We start from the raw sequence: 16161 nt of genomic DNA, 5'->3' as shown, positions 1-16161 counted from the left end.
ACAGTTTGCTTTTCTCTGAAACTTTATAATGACAATAAACACATTTGTAAACTGCCTTGATTGACTTCTCTGTGAGACGAGCATCATAAAACAGAATTCAAAGTAACCAAAGGGAAAAATCACACAGTAAAGGAAAGAGAACCCAAAATACTTCTCCCTTTAATATGAATTACAAACCATGATCATACCGAGTACAACAGATAGTAGTAAGCGGGTGTATTTTTGCAAATGATTGTGATTTGGTTAATACATTAAATGTGCCATACATTTATACATTAACGAAGACACATAGACAGTTCTAGATTAAAAGCACAAAATCAAGAGAAGAATGACTTCAGTCAAAGCGTTTCATTGAAAATCATATTTTATTCTTTATTCTATCGTTAAAGGATCAAGTAGCATCTGTGCTCAAACTAGTAGAAAGACATTCTATTGCCGAGGCAGTTGATGATGCTGTGGGGTCAAAACCACCAAATAAAATGTCACAAACGGTCAGATATTCACAACAAACCGCATCCACAGCGGTGGTTACTGTATTAAGTCAATCCAGGCAATAACAGATGCAACTAACGCATCAAACGCGTCTAAGCCTCGGATGGGATTCTCCAGCCTGGAGTCATCCTGGTCGAAGTGTTGGGCACGCACAGCATCTCTGTTAAAGTGAGTTAGGTTAACCTGATCTGATTTACCCATGCGGGATGGAGCCAGAGGGAAGGGGAATGGAAAGCCCTAAATGATAACCCCACCGTTAAGACCGATACACACTCAAACCAAAGAGGCTCGCTGCACTACATCTGCTGTGTGGAGTTGCCGTTCCAGGTGTTGTTGTCGTCCTCGCTGTCTTCTTGAGTCCGTAGACGGTATATTTTACCTTCTTTCTTGAAGTCCTCAGGCCTCTTCTCAAGAACTCTCTTACGAACCGAATCTCTGGAGCAGAAAACAGCAAAACGAGAAGAATTGAGCAGAAATTCATCTGTTTCTCACTGACACACAATAACCTGACACCAATCAGTGTGGTAAAATGAAGCTTGGGAGGCTGCAGTGAAGTTACAGTGAGGTCACGGTAGAGAAACGGGGGGTGTCAGGGGGTCACGGGGGAGTAACAGTGGAGTCATGGGGGAGTAACAGGGGAGTCACGGGGGAGTAACAGTGGAGTAACAGTGGAGTAACAGTGAGGTCACGGGGGAGTAACAGTGGAGTCAGAGGGAAGTAACAGTGAGGTCATGGTAGAGAAACGGGGGAGTAACAGTGGGGTCACGGGGGAGTAACAGTGGAGTAACAGTGGAGTAACAGTGAGGTCACGGGGGAGTAACAGGGGAGTAACAGTGGAGTAACAGTGGGGTCACGGGGGAGTAACAGTGGGGTCACGGGGGAGTAACAGTGGAGTCACGGGGGAGTAACAGGGGGGTCACGGGGGAGTAACAGTGGAGTCACGGGGGAGTAACAGTGGGGTCACGGGGGAGTAACCGTGGGGTCACGGGGGAGTAACAGTGGAGTAACAGTGGGGTCACGGGGGAGTAACAGTGGGGTCACGGGGGAGTAACAGGGGGGTCACGGGGGAGTAACAGGGGGGTCACGGGGGAGTAACAGTGGAGTCACGGGGGAGTAACAGTGGGGTCACGGGGGAGTAACCGTGGGGTCACGGGGGAGTAACAGTGGGGTCACGGGGGAGTAACAGGGGGGTCACGGGGGAGTAACAGTGGAGTCACGGGGGAGTAACAGTGGGGTCACGGGGGAGTAACAGGGGGGTCACGGGGGAGTAACAGTGGAGTCACGGGGGAGTAACAGTGGGGTCACGGGGGAGTAACCGTGGGGTCACGGGGGAGTAACAGTGGGGTCACGGGGGAGTAACAGTGGAGTAACAGTGAGGTCACGGGGGAGTAACAGTGGAGTCAGAGGGAAGTAACAGTGAGGTCATGGTAGAGAAACGGGGGAGTAACAGTGGGGTCACGGGGGAGTAACAGTGGAGTCACAGGGAAGTAACAGGGGAGTAACAGTGGAGTAACAGTGGGGTCACGGGGGAGTAACAGTGGGGTCACGGGGGAGTAACAGTGGAGTCACGGGGGAGTAACAGGGGGGTCACGGGGGAGTAACAGTGGAGTCACGGGGGAGTAACAGTGGGGTCACGGGGGAGTAACAGTGGGGTCACGGGGGAGTAACAGTGGGGTCACGGGGGAGTAACAGTGGAGTAACAGTGGAGTAACAGTGAGGTCACGGGGGAGTAACAGTGGAGTCAGAGGGAAGTAACAGTGAGGTCATGGTAGAGAAACGGGGGAGTAACAGTGGGGTCATGGGGGAGTAACAGTGGAGTAACAGTGAGGTCACGGGGGAGTAACAGTGGGGTCACAGGGGAGTAACAGTGGGGTCACAGGGGAGTAACAGTGGGGTCACGGGGAGTAACAGTGGAGTAACAGTGAGGTCACAGGGAGTAACAGTGGGGTCACGGGGGAGTAACAGTGGAGTAACAGTGAGGTCATGGTAGAGAAACGGGGGAGTAACAGTGGAGTCACGGGGGAGTAACAGTGGGGTCACGGGGGAGTAACAGTGGAGTAACAGTGAGGTCACAGGGAGTAACAGTGGGGTCACGGGGGAGTAACAGTCGGTTAAAGTGAGGTCATTTAAATAACAGTGAGGTCACAGATGCACCTCTTTGGTTCTGCGGCAGCGCTGGAGCCGTTCTCGTTTGTCACGTGTTGGTTCTGGGCGGCGGCAGGTGGAGGAGCGCTGCTGAACAGGAAGCCACTGATGAACCTCCAGACGGCCAGCAGCGGGTACAGCAGTGACCCCAGCATGGCCCAGACCCCTCCGCCCGCAGACGAGTGCACCACAGTGTTGGACGGGCGGCTGGACTGCTGCAGGGACCAATCACAGGAGAGCATTCATGTGACCAAAACTAAACAAATCTGAACACTCTTTTGCATTACATGCATTTGTTTGTTTTTTTTTGTTTGATTTTGTTGACATGTTAAAGGTTTATTTAGAGGAGATTTTGGACATCTCTTTTTATCCCTAGTGTGTTAAAGAAAACATTAGTTATTTTTTTTAATGTTGACAGTCTGAACTGGTGTGTGTGTGTGTGTGTGTGTGTGTGTGTCTCACAGGAAGCAGCACGATGGAGGCGCTGGGGGCCAGATCCAGCTCCAGCAGTGATTTCTCCAGATCTTCAGCTGTAAACTCTCTCCGGGGGAACATGGTGGCCAGAGAGAACTGACCGTATCGGTTCCCAACCTCCTGCATGAAGACACAAAGATTCATGAGAGTCACATGACGGTGTAGAGCTTTAGACAACAGCTAGACATGAATCCTATCCTCCTGGACACCCACCTGAGCAGCAAACTGTCGGGCCTCCAGCAGACGCGTCTCTGATGGGAACTGGTTCGTGAAGGACGAGCCGTCAGGCAGACGGAACTGAATCCTGGCCACCGCACTGAAAAACATGGTCAAGAAGACTAGCTCACATCCTGCTAATCACTGCAGAAACCTTTTACTATTTACAATGCTGTCTTGTAATGTAATTTATGCAGATTTATTTTAAATCAGTGTGTAGAATTACTTATTAGGGATGCAGAGAAAGAAGAAAAAAAAAAACCCCACTGTAGCTCTTTTGACAGGATCTGTCCAGAATTTTCATTTCAACACATCTAAGATTTGTTGTCTGATTTTAATAATAATAATTCCTATTCATTCATATATACATTTTCATACATGAATTGCAGTTCAAAGTGCTTCACATGATAAAATAGAAGGAAGCATTAAAACATTATAAAACACTATAATATCAATACAAATCATACTCAGAAGCAACTTTCTTCACTAGCCTTGAAGGAGTAGAACTCTGGAACCAATTGGTATTTTTATATTTATAGATTTCATACATATATCCTTCGAAGTTATTATCAATCCAGTTATTAATCAGTATTTAACCTCTAATGTTTTAGTTGATTGAATAAAGTTATGATTTATCAAATACTAGTAGTACAGCTAGAAAGTATGATGTTATTGGAGTGTTTATCCTGTCCCTGTGTTAAACTTCTGTTCGCTCCTCTCAGGTTCACGGGGTCACAGGGGTCACAGGGGTCACAGAGGTCAGGGCCTCTCAGAACAGTAAAGCTGTTTCTATGTCTGTATGTTAAAGAATAAAGCTTCGCTCCTCTTCTTTCTCGGAGAAGTTACACTCATGTTCTGTGTTTTGGGAACAGAACCTGATAAGAGTAAGAGTCTAGCTCCTCAACCTTGAAGTAGATCTTTCTCTGTGTGAGAGTGTGTGTGTGTGTGTGTGAGAGTGTGTGTTTGTGTGTGATAATGATAATGAACGTGGATTTGTGCAGCTAGTCAGTTAACAAAATCATCACAATTAAAAGATCCAAAGCCTTTAACTACTTCAGTCTGTGTGCATTTACTGTAATACACAAGTTTGACAATTTGAGTTGAATAACTGTAATAAATGAAGTTGGCATCATTGAGAAGCAGCTGCAGATGTGGAGTGTCACCTTCTCTCTCGCTGCGCCGCGTCTCTCGTGTTCTCACGCGTCTGCTGCGCTGCTAATCGAGCCGCCGCCGCGTCCTGCTGGTTCTGAGCGTAACGGGCCGCTCGGTCAGCACGGTCCTGCAGACGAAACACACATCAACTGACCGCTAACACACTAACTCCTGAACATGTTTCTGATGAAGGGAGCGTCTCTGAGAGCACTGGAGGTCGTGCGGAGCAGCGTACGGCTCTGATGTTCTCAGTATAACGCTCTCTCGGTGTGTGAGGAGTACCAGAGCGATCTGCTGCTTGACTCGCTCTCGAGCCGCTCGCTCCTCAGCCTTCTCTCGATTCCTCTCCTCCAGAAGACGCTTGGTTTTCTCCTCCTCCTGCTGACGCTTGAAGTCCAGCATCTCCTTCCCCATCTTACGCCTCTCCATCTCCTTCTTCAGCTCGTTCTGTTCACACCAGAGCAGAATCACGTCACACACACACACACTCATCTCTCATCCTCTAGAGGACATGATGATCAGACAGTACCTCTTCTTCTGCTTTCTTCTTCTGCTCGCGTCTCTCCTCCAGCTTCTTCGTTATCCTACAAAAGAGGAATGTACGTTACTCACAAAAACTACTGCTGAAGTTTCCTCTGTAGTTTTGTACAAACATCTAAAGATTGTTAAATCGGGACGTATTTACTGGAGAAGCACGAGGACTGAAGACAAAATCATCAAAATTAGGGTCAGAAAAATAGACTGGTTTCGCTTTAAATTAAGTTGCTTTTTCTGACTCCAATTTTGAGACATTAAATTTGAGGCATTTTTCAGAAAACAGACTCACCTCTCCACCCTGTCATCCAGCAGCTGCGGAGTCTCGTGACCTGACGCTCGCTCTTCCTCCAGCGACACAGACAGGGATTCTGGGAACAGAGGAGTACATCCAGTGCTCAGTGAAATACACACATCTAAATCTCTCTCTCTCGTATGCTAACGACTCCTGAATGAGCGTCAGTGCACATCTGAAACTACACACAGATCAGTGTCCCCTGAACCACACACACGAGCAGAGCATCCTCACCTTCAGATCCGTGAGCCTCCGTCTGATCCGCTCTCTCTGCGTCTTCAATCTGCTGCGTGTGCATCTGTGTGTGTGTGTGTGTGTGTGTGTGAGAGGTTAACATGTTCAGTGAAGCGTTTCAGCAACAGAATATTAGCATAAACTAAATTAACTTTAAAAAAACTGCAATCAAAAATGCAAGAATTGTGTGTAACCCGTGTATTTAAAAACATGAAGCGAGCTGACACGCATGTGTGTATGAGACTGGCGTGTTCTGATCCTCCTGTCAAACTAATGAGGAGAGTCAGATGGGGTCAGAGTTCACCTGTGTGACCCTGAGGATCCTGCGCTGGAGCTCGTCCTCCGTCACGCTGCCTGCGATCACCTCCAGAGGAACGCCGTTCTCTCCGATGAAGAAGCTGGACGGGATACACACCACGGGATCTGGAGCTCAGAGTTAAAGAGAGATGACACTTCTAACACTACAGTGAACGGATCAAAATATTTTCCAGATACTGTAATTAAAATAAACAGCTGCCCTTTATCTGGTAGGATGGACTGATTGTCTGTGGTATCAGAAGTAAAAGCCCTGGTATATAAAGCGTGAGTGTGTCACTCCACAGACAGCACTGAGTGTGTGTGAAGAGCATCACACACCTGACTTCAGCAGCAAAGGATACAGATCTGAGAGAACTGGACACACGCTTCACTGCAGGAGCAAGACACACACATCAGAGACTGGTCAGAGACACAGAGGAGAGGAGACACACACACACACACACACACAAACGCACACTCTCTCACACACACACACTCTCTCTCTCTCTCTCTCTCTCTCTCTCTCTCTCACACATACACACATACACTGACTCTCTCTCAAACACACACACACATTCACTCTCTCTCACCTCTGAGCGTCCAGTCGAATGGCCACACAGCAGTTCTGAGCTGCTTCAGACACACTGACCGTCTCCCAACCGGACATCAGCTGAGCGGACTGATCATCACTCCCTACACACACACACACACACACACACACACACACACACACACACACACACACACACACACACACACGTCACGTGATCTCTCAGTTTTTATGATGAAACTATGACATTAATCAGTTCGGACTGAGGTCAGTATTATGAAACATTATAAAGACGGCGGGGATGAAGACTGTCGACTCATTAAACTAATCTAAACACGGTCTGAGGAGAGTGTGACGGTGATGATGATGATGATGATGATGTACCTGTGATCACCACCACGAACACGCATCTGCGCTCTTTAGCTGCCGCGATGGCTGCCGGGATCGAGCCCTCGAACCAGCGCATGATGAAGATGAGGAGGATGAAGCTCTGCTGCTGCTTCTGAGCGACTTCGAGCTTCTGACAGATTCGACAACTCACAGCTACCGGAAGCTGCGCTCGGAACACGGAAACAGTTCGACCCGAGGAACTCTGGGAAATGTAGTTGAATCGTGATGCGCAGCACATCCGGTGTTAGGAATGTGTTCTAAAACGAATAGTTTACTGTGGTTTCGTCAGGAACGTAATATAAATCTCAATGTCTTTACAGTATACAAAGGAAAGCAATGCATAGAATAAAACAGGAATCAAGAAGTATAAAATATAAGCAAAAAAAAAAAAGTATTTTTTAATACATTGGCTGGATTCGGAACAGCATATTAGCGCAGTGTTTTGTTCTATTTTATTATTTTATATTATTTTAGTTTATTTTATTTTATTTACAGATCTTTAGAGACGCGTCACCGCACTGCAGGAAAGTAATGGGAGTTACCAGATCAGGGTGTTTTTACACCATGGTACCTGATTGGTTGACGTCATAGTGACGTTAGGTTTAGGGGTGGGGTTGGTAAGGGGGATATAATTGGGATCATTTAGATTGCATGATTTAGAAACACCCAGCAGTAGAAAACACCCACATGGTGATAAAAGCCCACTTTTTCTCTGCAGAGACCTATTTCCCACGAATGCACATAGACAGGAATATAAATAGAAAGCCAAGATGGCGGCGGACAGTAATTTTACTGACTATGGAGTTTAGTGTCTTAAGCACTATTCGGACGGGACTAGTTTTCTAAACTACGTTTGAGTTTCGATTCTTACCACCTGACGTCTGAGATTTTCATGTACCAATTCGGACGGGACTAGTATCTCCGTGTTTATTACAGAGGTGGGAGGGTCTGATTTGTGCATCTGGGCGTCACAGAGATCACGCGCTCTGTATGCGTGCATTTAATTCATTCAGAATGATTGCCTTAGTATTATTACACAGTAAATACTAAATGGCTAGTATAGCAAAACCATGTTAATGTGTGGTTCCTTCAGTTTAACTTGTTTTCCTTTTTTCTTTTTCTATTTTTTTTTTATTAAATGTAATTAAAACATTATGCAACTGTACATAAATGAACGTGAGTAATCTTACCTGATGCTGATATTACAATAGCCGGTTTTAACAGTTTACGCGATCTTGCTCTTGATTTTATTATTTTTTTATTATTATTTCTAAGCAAATATATCAAACATCCGCGCGGTAAGAGCATCTACGGTAATTCACGTTGGCCAAAACTCACAAGGAAACGCGTTGTGAAATAAAATATCACCGGCAATCACAGACATTCGCATTCGGACGGGATTAGTTTTCTCAGAGGATCACTGAGTTTGCTGAAAAACGGTAGGTAATTTGCTCTGGAATTATCACAGAGGTTGTGTGAGAAAAACACAGACGTGGCAGATTCGGACGGGATTAAAATCACCAAGTACGTCTGTGAAACGCAGATTTCTCTAACGACCCCCTGTAAAACTAGTCCCGTCCGAATAGGGCTTTAGGGTTAGATTTATGAATTTTCCGAACTCACAAGTTTAGCGCATGTGGTTGATTAAACGACAGAAGAACCCAAGCATTTAAAAATAAAATCGTTATTTTTCAACCAAGAGCAGGGAGCATTAGAGAATGATTCCTCACATCATGTGTGTCATTAAGTGATCAGACCCGCTCAGTCTTAAACACACAGATCATGTAGAAACTCGAATAAGTTGTGTTTCTATGATTGTAAAGCCTGTTATTCTGAGTCAGATGCGGTGTGTGTGCAGCAGGGGGCGCTGTGGAGCCGTGTTTCCTGACATGTGTTAGTGCTCTTTTCTCTGTGTGTGTGTGTCTCTGTTGAGTCTCTCTCTCTCTCTCTCTGTGTGTGTGTGTGTGTGTCTGGACATCTTCAAGAACAAGATGCTGAGTTCAGATCAGAACTGTAGACATCAGATTCTTCGCTCCACAAATAAAGGCATAAAAAGCAAGTCTTAAATTCATGCAGTCATGGCAGTAAAGAACATTATTATCTTGTTCCCATCTGAACGTCCTTGAGTCAAGATACGTTTAAAGTCCTCCGCAGCTGTTTATGAAAATATCATTACTTTAACTTCTGCGTTATGTATGAACTAAAGTTAGATTTCCTGGATGAAGACTTAAAATAAACCTATCCATAGCTTATATTTAGTTTATTCATGAACATGATTTATTTATTTTTACAAATGATTGAAAGCAGCCATGTTAAATGTAGTAAAATCAACATTAATTCAAAATGTACTTTATTAATAATGCAATTCAGTTTTAGAAGAAATAAAGTAACATCGGAAAACAACATGAGAATAAATGATTGCGTATATATTACTGTTCAGTTTGCAGTCATTTTTTTCCTGAATAATTAACACTTTTATTCATCAAGGATGCATCAAATTAATAAAAAGTGACAGTAAAGACATTTATAATGTAACAAAAGATTTCTATTTCAGATAAATGCTGTTCTTCTGAACTTTATGTTCATCTGTGAATCCTGAAAAATAAAATGCATCACAGTTTCCACAGATATATTGAGCAGCACAACTGTGTTCAACACTGATAATAATCAGAAATGTTTGTTGAGCAGTAAATCATCATATTATTCTGATTTCTGAAGATCATGTGACACTGAAGACTGGAGGAATGATGCTGAAAATACAGAAATACATTACACTTTAACACAGATTCACACAGAAAACAGCTAGTTTACTTTATAATAATATTTCGCTGTTTTGAATGTATTTTTGATCAAATAAATGCAAAAAAAAAAACACTTTCAGAAATCTTTCTGACCCCAAACTATTGAGTGTTGGAGTGTTTTCAGTGTGCGCCGTCAGATGCTGAACTGCTGCATCGAGCGCGAGCGAGGGATGATGGGAGGAAGAGCGGCGCGTCAGACAGAAGCCGTGCGGACGTCTCTCCGGGGAAGTCCTGGGACTCATGGAGCGACAGCGAGGAGACACGGAGGAGATGGAGATGGACAGAGAGAAGAGACCAGCCAATAAGAGCAAAGCTGAGGGTCGTCTGCAGCCACAGGGCAAACTGACCCTTCTGAGGTCACCAGAGGTCACCATCCGCGTCACACCGGTCAGATCAGATCTACTGATGCCTGCTTCTTCTGATCAACATCCATCCGTTTCCATTACTTACAACCTAATTTTTAAAATCATGTTCAACAGCAGAATTTATGGTGAAAAATTACATTTCCCATGATGCTATGCAAAAAATTCCACCAATCAGATAATAATCAGTTAAATCTTAATTAAATCTGAATCTACTGTTAAAAGTGAACCATCCATTCATATCATCATGTAAAACATAGACGACAAATAGCAGATTTTTGATTGTTTGTGTGACAGATATTCTCTGCATTCGTCTGCTCTGGTCTGTTTTGTTTCACAGTAGTTTGTGACATCAGATTACTACTTATAGTTTAGTTATTTTCACAGGAGAAATAAAGCTGTCTAATAGAGCGAGCGGTGCCTTGTTGCTTTCCAGACCCTTCACTCTCTCTGCTCCGGTCTGGTGGAGAGATAATAACACAACTTTCATAAAGCACCAGGAAAATCTACTCCCACAACCCTAAATCAATGCACTGGCGAAACAACACAAGATCTGCATTTCTCTTTTGCTCTTTCTGATAAACATGGCATGCTGCCGTTTACGTCTGGCTCTCATGCTCCTCGGTCGTCAGGTTGTCTCGGATTAAAAGGTTTTCTAAATGCATGAATGTAAATGAGTGTTTTTGCATCATATGGTTCATCTGTGAAGCCGAGTGAATCGTGCTTGTACTGTGCTGCTCATAACTGTGTCTGTGCTGCAGGATCCTGCGCCCATCACTGAAGGAGCACACCTCCGCGCCGCATGCACAGCGCCGCCTGCTCTCAGAGGAGTCCTTCAAGCATCTCCACGTCCCACCTGCTCTGCTGATGTTCAGCATCTCCTCTGATTTGTGTCCTGACAGCAGACTGTTGTCACCTGTAATTCAGTGTGAGTCCAGCTGATGTCCAGATCACTGTGTGACAGCATTCTGACCGCGGTCAGCCGGAGGACCATCATCTCCAGGGCCATCCAGCCGGAGGATCACTTGAAGGACTTATACTTTTGAGAAAATGTATTTTTTACCCATCAGATTTTGACTTTATATCTCATAATTCAGAGAAAACAAGTCAGAATTGTGAGATAAGGTTGTAATTAAATGACTTGAGTGATCGAGCTTCCACAGACGTCACATGCAGAAACGAGAAGCTGGCTCCAGATTCACACAGGAACCGAGAGCAGATTATACAGCGGCTCACTTCTCCTGTCTTCAATCCTCTGAATCTTTTATAGGTTTACTCTTTAAAAGCACTGCTTGGCAGAAGCATCATTCATTTTCATAAGCACCTTATCTTCCATGGCTCTGTGTCAGAAAGCGGAGCATTATCCCTCAGTGTTGACCAGAGATTGAGGAGCGAGGGGTTTGTGTGGGAATGGAGCGCTCCGTGAGCACAGCGAGCACAGACTCATTTCCCAATCCTAGCACGCTATGAAGCCAGAATGCTCGTTTTCTAGCACCGGGGGGCGAGACCAATGTGGAAAGGTGACATTTTGTGTCTATTCTGCCTCTCTGTGGCATGTTCATCTGCCCTACAAAGTGCTCTAGTTTCCTGAGCGCCACAGCAGCTCGTCTCGGTCCGCTGTGAGCACAGCCCTCGCAGTAAATGACCCCTTTAGCTGAAGATGGCTCTAAATATAGCAGCGGTGCTGTCTGTAATTGTGCTTAGCCAAGCATCGTTTGGCATTTGGGCTTTAATTACCATCTCCCTCGGGGTGGAGAGCTGAGAGAGCCCAGTGTGATGAATGGGGTGTCCTAACATCTGCTGGCGCTCCGCTGGATGACGGGCGTCAGAGATGTTGATCTGCTCTCAGAGATCAGTCAGGAACACCACAGCTTCACTGTGTTCATCAGATGTGCGTCAGGCCTGTGGAAACTCTCCAGAGCAATGGAGGATTCATCCTGACCGCTGTACAGGATTCAGTGAGCTGTAGCCCGTGATTGCTCAGATGCGGTGAGAGGCTGCTGGACATGTGTTCTGGGATATGAAGTATCAGCACAGGCGATGTGAGGAATCATGGTTTGTGCTGTTTTTGTGGATTGGCTGTTTTTTCGGAAGCAGCACACAGTCGAGATCTGACAACGAATGTGTTTCTGTGTGTAAAACTCATGTCTGATGTGTGTGTCTCAGTAATTATGGAGTATGAAAGTGCTCAGGATTCAGCAACTGATGGAAAGCTCATCCTGAGGAACTTTGAGTCTGTAGATAATTTACAAAAGAAGTGTGTACTGTGTAAGAACACACACTATAATGAATAAATACACACACCAGAAATTACATAATAACAGGAGACTATTATGTGTGTGTGTGTGTGTGTGTGTGTGTGTGTGTGTATGTGTATGAGTATGTGAGTTTAGGTATGTATGACTTTGAGTGTGCATAAGTGTGTGTTTAAGTGTTTGAGTTTGAGTGTGTGAGTGTGTGTGTGTGTGTGTGTGTGTGTGTGTGGGAGTTTGAGTGTGTGAGTGTGTGTGTGTGTGTGTGTGTGTGTGTGGGAGTTTGAGTGTGTGAGTGTGTGTGAGTGTGGGAGTTTGAGTGCACATTAGGGATATAATGATACTCTCCAATCATCGCAAAAATTATGTGATGATTCAAGATGGTTGAGATGCTTAATGAATCACGATACGATTGGGGACAGGGGCTTCTATGAATGTATCTCTGAGGGCAACAGACTGTCTCCAGAATAGATGTGTGTGTGTGTGTGTGTGTGTGTGTGTGTGTGTTTCCACAGGCAGTGAATCCAGGATTGTTGTCTGTAGGATTTTGTGCGCTGGTATTCTTCGAGAGATTACGTGGAGGAGGAGGTGGATGAGGCGGGACAGACGGTCACACGGGGCGAGCTTAGCGTTAGGATGAAGATCCCGGGGAACATGTGGGTGTAGGTCTGGGAGACGGCTAAAGCCACACCGGCCCGCAGACAGAAGAGACCGTTAGACGACACCAAAGAGACCGAGAAGGTCAGGACCCTGAGTCTGGATTCAGACTCTTTCCAGGAACACGATGAGCCGGATACACTTTTGTTTTGTGTTGGATTAATATCACACATTCATGTCAAGTAGGGTTGGGCGATGTCTACAGTGAGACATACATGACATCGGGGGGCGGGGCAGGGTTAGGGGTGTGCCCGAAGCGTGAAACAAATAACACACTCTGTGGAGCCACTTAAAGGTTAGCTGCTTGCTAGCTGTAGCATGTTGCATTACAGTACATGAACGTTCACTTTCCACATACACATGGTAAGGAGAAATGTCTGATAGGACAATAGTGAATGATTTGCATATCCTGAGCTCCAGCAGCAATTATATCTTGTCAAATGTGTGGTAAGTCACCATGAGAGCTTAACATCGTGATGTCTGTCAGTCATCGGTGATGGACGATGGCATCTACACAACCCTAGTGTCCAGCCACACAAACATGATCATTCTGTCTTTATCTGCTCACACACACACACACACACACACACACACCCTGCTTCCTTCAGAGCAGCCAATCAGAGCTCAGTTCTGCTGAAGTAGGTTAAACACGAGGTGTCGTTGCTGTGGGACTCTCTTTGGCCGGTTGAGAGTGAGTTCAGTAAACGCTGGCGTCTGTGAAGGTCGCGTCTCTTTCTGTCCTTCAGCCGTCTGTCGTGTCCTCGTGGGGAAGCTGCAGGATTTACTCTGAATTCATTTGCTGATTTAATTTCCTCTGCTGTGTTTTGCTCCAGTATCGTGTCCTCGGTGTGTTCTGCGGTCGCACGGCTGGAGGGCTTTAAATTAGAATAATTCAGCAGTTAAATCACTTGAAATTACATTTACAATCCGAAACGGTCTAAATAGTTAAACAATTAAAATGCTTAAAACAAGGTAAAAAAAAAAATATATATATATATATATACAAAAAAGGTATAGGTAAGTAATGATAATTTGTAACTGATACAGAACTTAATAGGTAGCCAGTGCAGAGACTGTAAAATTGGGGTAATATGATCATTTTTTTTTTGACCTGGTAAGGACTCTAGCTGCTGTATTTTGGACGACCTGTAGCTTGTTTATTGAAGAAGCAGGACAACCACCTAGAAGTGCATTACAATAGTCCAGTCTAGAGGTCATGAATGCAGGAACTAGCTTTTCTGCATCAGAAACAGATAACATGTTTCGTAGCTTGGCAATGTTTCTAAGATGGAAGAATGCAGTTTTTGTAACATTGGAAATATGATTTTCAAAAGACAAATTGCTGTCTAATATAACACCCAGATTTCTGACTGTAGAGGAAGTAACAGTACATCCGTCTAGTTGCAGATTGTAATCTACAAGATTCTGTGTAGTGTTTTTTGGTCCAATAATTAATGTCTCTGTCTTATTCGAATTTAATTGGAGAAAATTATTTGTCATCCAATCTTTTACATTTTTAACACACTCTGTTAGCTTAGATAATTGGGAAGTTTCATCTGGTCTCGTTGATATATATAGCTGAGTATCATCAGCATAACAGTGGAAGCTAATTCCGTATTTTCTAATAATATTACCAAGGGGCAACATGTATATTGAAAATAGAAGGGGACCTAGGACGGATCCTTGTGGCACTCCATATTTTACTGGTGATAAATGAGATGACTCCCCATTTAAGTAAACAAAATGGTAGCGATCGGACAGGTAGGATCTAAACCATCTTAGAGCCTGCCCTTGAATACCTGTATAGTTTTGTAATCGATCTATGAGTATGTCATGATCTATGGTGTCGAACGCAGCACTAAGATCAAGTAAGACTAGAAATGAGATGCAGCCTTGATCTGACACAAGGAGCAGGTCATTTGTAATTTTAACAAGTTCACAGTGAGTGTGAATGTGTGTTTGTTAGCTTTAGTTTGCACATAGATTCATCTTCAGAGTGAACTACATCTGACAAAACCTTCTTTTAGGGACATTTGGGAACAATCGACCAAAAAGATGATTCAAAGAAAACCTAGTTTGGTCTTTTAATTCAGTCTCTGGTGTGGTGTGGGTCAGTCCACATGAGATAATAATGAGCTAATAATGTGTGTGTGTGTGTGTGTGTGTGAGTGACGTCTCTGCTGCTGTAAACCTGATCTCTCCTCCAGAGGAGTCTGAAGACATCGTGTCGCTGCATAGAGCTCTGCAGCAGGTCACCGCTCACGACAGCAAACTGCTGCATCACCCCAGCCCTGACCTGAAGAAGCTGGAGATGAGAGTCAGAGCGTGTACTGACCCCGGCGCTCGCGTCTGTGTTTCAGGACCTTATCGTTCAGATGCATAAATGTGAATGTATGATTATTCTGTGACTTCTAATGTTAGTGAAGTTTTCCTGTTCCAAAAACCGTCAGAAGAGTTTTTCAGCATCATGTCACGATCTCTGACCAAAAACAATAATTCAGCCAGAAATTAAAATATTTTTTCCCTTCTTGTTCTAAACCTGTATGACTCTCTTGTGAACATAAAGAGAGGTTCTGTCGTTCAGTGTTGTTTGGTTCCCAGCGCTCTTCTTCTGTAGTGTTCTTCAGACCACAGAAACACACACGGTTTGGAAGTAAATGTGTTGATCTCAGTGTTTGAAGATGAACATGCTGCTGTCCTGTCAACTCTGAACACGCTGAATCTGTGTGTGTGTGTGTGTATCGGACAGTGTGTGTGTGTGTTTGTGTGTGTGTGTGTGTGTCGGACAGGAGTGGGAAGGGCATGTCAGAGAATCTCCTGCTCCTCGTTAGTTCCCAGGAGCTGCTCCGGAGAGACACACCGGCCTCATTAAGACCAGACCCAGAGCTGCCCTCAGGACCACAGACACTTCACGTGTGTGTATGTGTGTGTGTGTGTGTGTGTGAGAGAGAGAGAGAGAGTGTGTGTGTGTGTGTGTGTGTGTGTGAGAGAGAGAGAGAGAGTGTGTGTGTTGAACAGGCTGACTTGACACACACAGAGTAGTTTTCTTTATGGTCACATTTCTGGTTTCTTCTGTCACACATATGGACATGAACATGATAAAGTTTCTCTTTCTTCATCTCATCTCTTCCTGTATCTCTGTCTGATGTGATAACGCTCTTCCTGTCTGTCATCGGTCAGGTTTGTCAGCTGTCTGCTGGAGGAGCCCGAGGTCTCCGTGATCGGAGCCGGACGAGGACCTGCTGGAACCATCATCCATAAGATGTTCGTCAGCTCTCAGCAGGTAAACCAACACACACACACACACACA

General features: G+C 44.7%; 1 protein-coding gene across 1 annotated transcript; it reads right to left on the bottom strand.

Annotated features, from left to right (window-relative positions):
• Positions 1-346: 346 nt before the first annotated feature.
• On the bottom strand, positions 347-6967 carry ubxn4 (UBX domain protein 4). Its single transcript, XM_026217573.1, has 13 exons — positions 6774-6967; positions 6430-6532; positions 6202-6230; positions 5847-5965; positions 5543-5606; positions 5306-5384; positions 5009-5063; positions 4762-4926; positions 4491-4606; positions 3325-3427; positions 3100-3231; positions 2647-2852; positions 347-927 (listed from the first exon to the last, which is right to left on the bottom strand). The coding sequence occupies exons 1-13, from the start codon at positions 6853-6855 to the stop codon at positions 789-791; spliced, it is 1392 nt and encodes a 463-aa protein (XP_026073358.1). The 5' UTR covers positions 6856-6967; the 3' UTR covers positions 347-788.
• Between the last annotated feature and the right edge of the window lie 9194 nt (positions 6968-16161).

Source organism: Carassius auratus, chromosome 34 (genome assembly GCF_003368295.1).
Source record: "Carassius auratus strain Wakin chromosome 34, ASM336829v1, whole genome shotgun sequence".
NCBI classification, from domain to species: domain Eukaryota; kingdom Metazoa; phylum Chordata; class Actinopteri; order Cypriniformes; family Cyprinidae; genus Carassius; species Carassius auratus.
The sequence above is the reverse complement of the archived record's forward strand: the minus strand, read 5'-3'. Positions and strand labels throughout refer to the sequence as shown.

Coding starts and splice junctions, on each gene's coding strand:
- ubxn4 (XM_026217573.1), bottom strand. CDS start 6,855: ATGCGCTGGTTCGAGGGCTCGATCCCGGCAGCCATCGCGGCAGCTAAA. Junction 5,064..5,305: donor CTGGATGACAGGGTGGAGAG/GTGAGTCTGTTT, acceptor CCTCTTTTGTAG/GATAACGAAGAAGCTGGAGG. Junction 928..2,646: donor GCTGCCGCAGAACCAAAGAG/GTGCATCTGTGA, acceptor TTTCTGCTCCAG/AGATTCGGTTCGTAAGAGAG.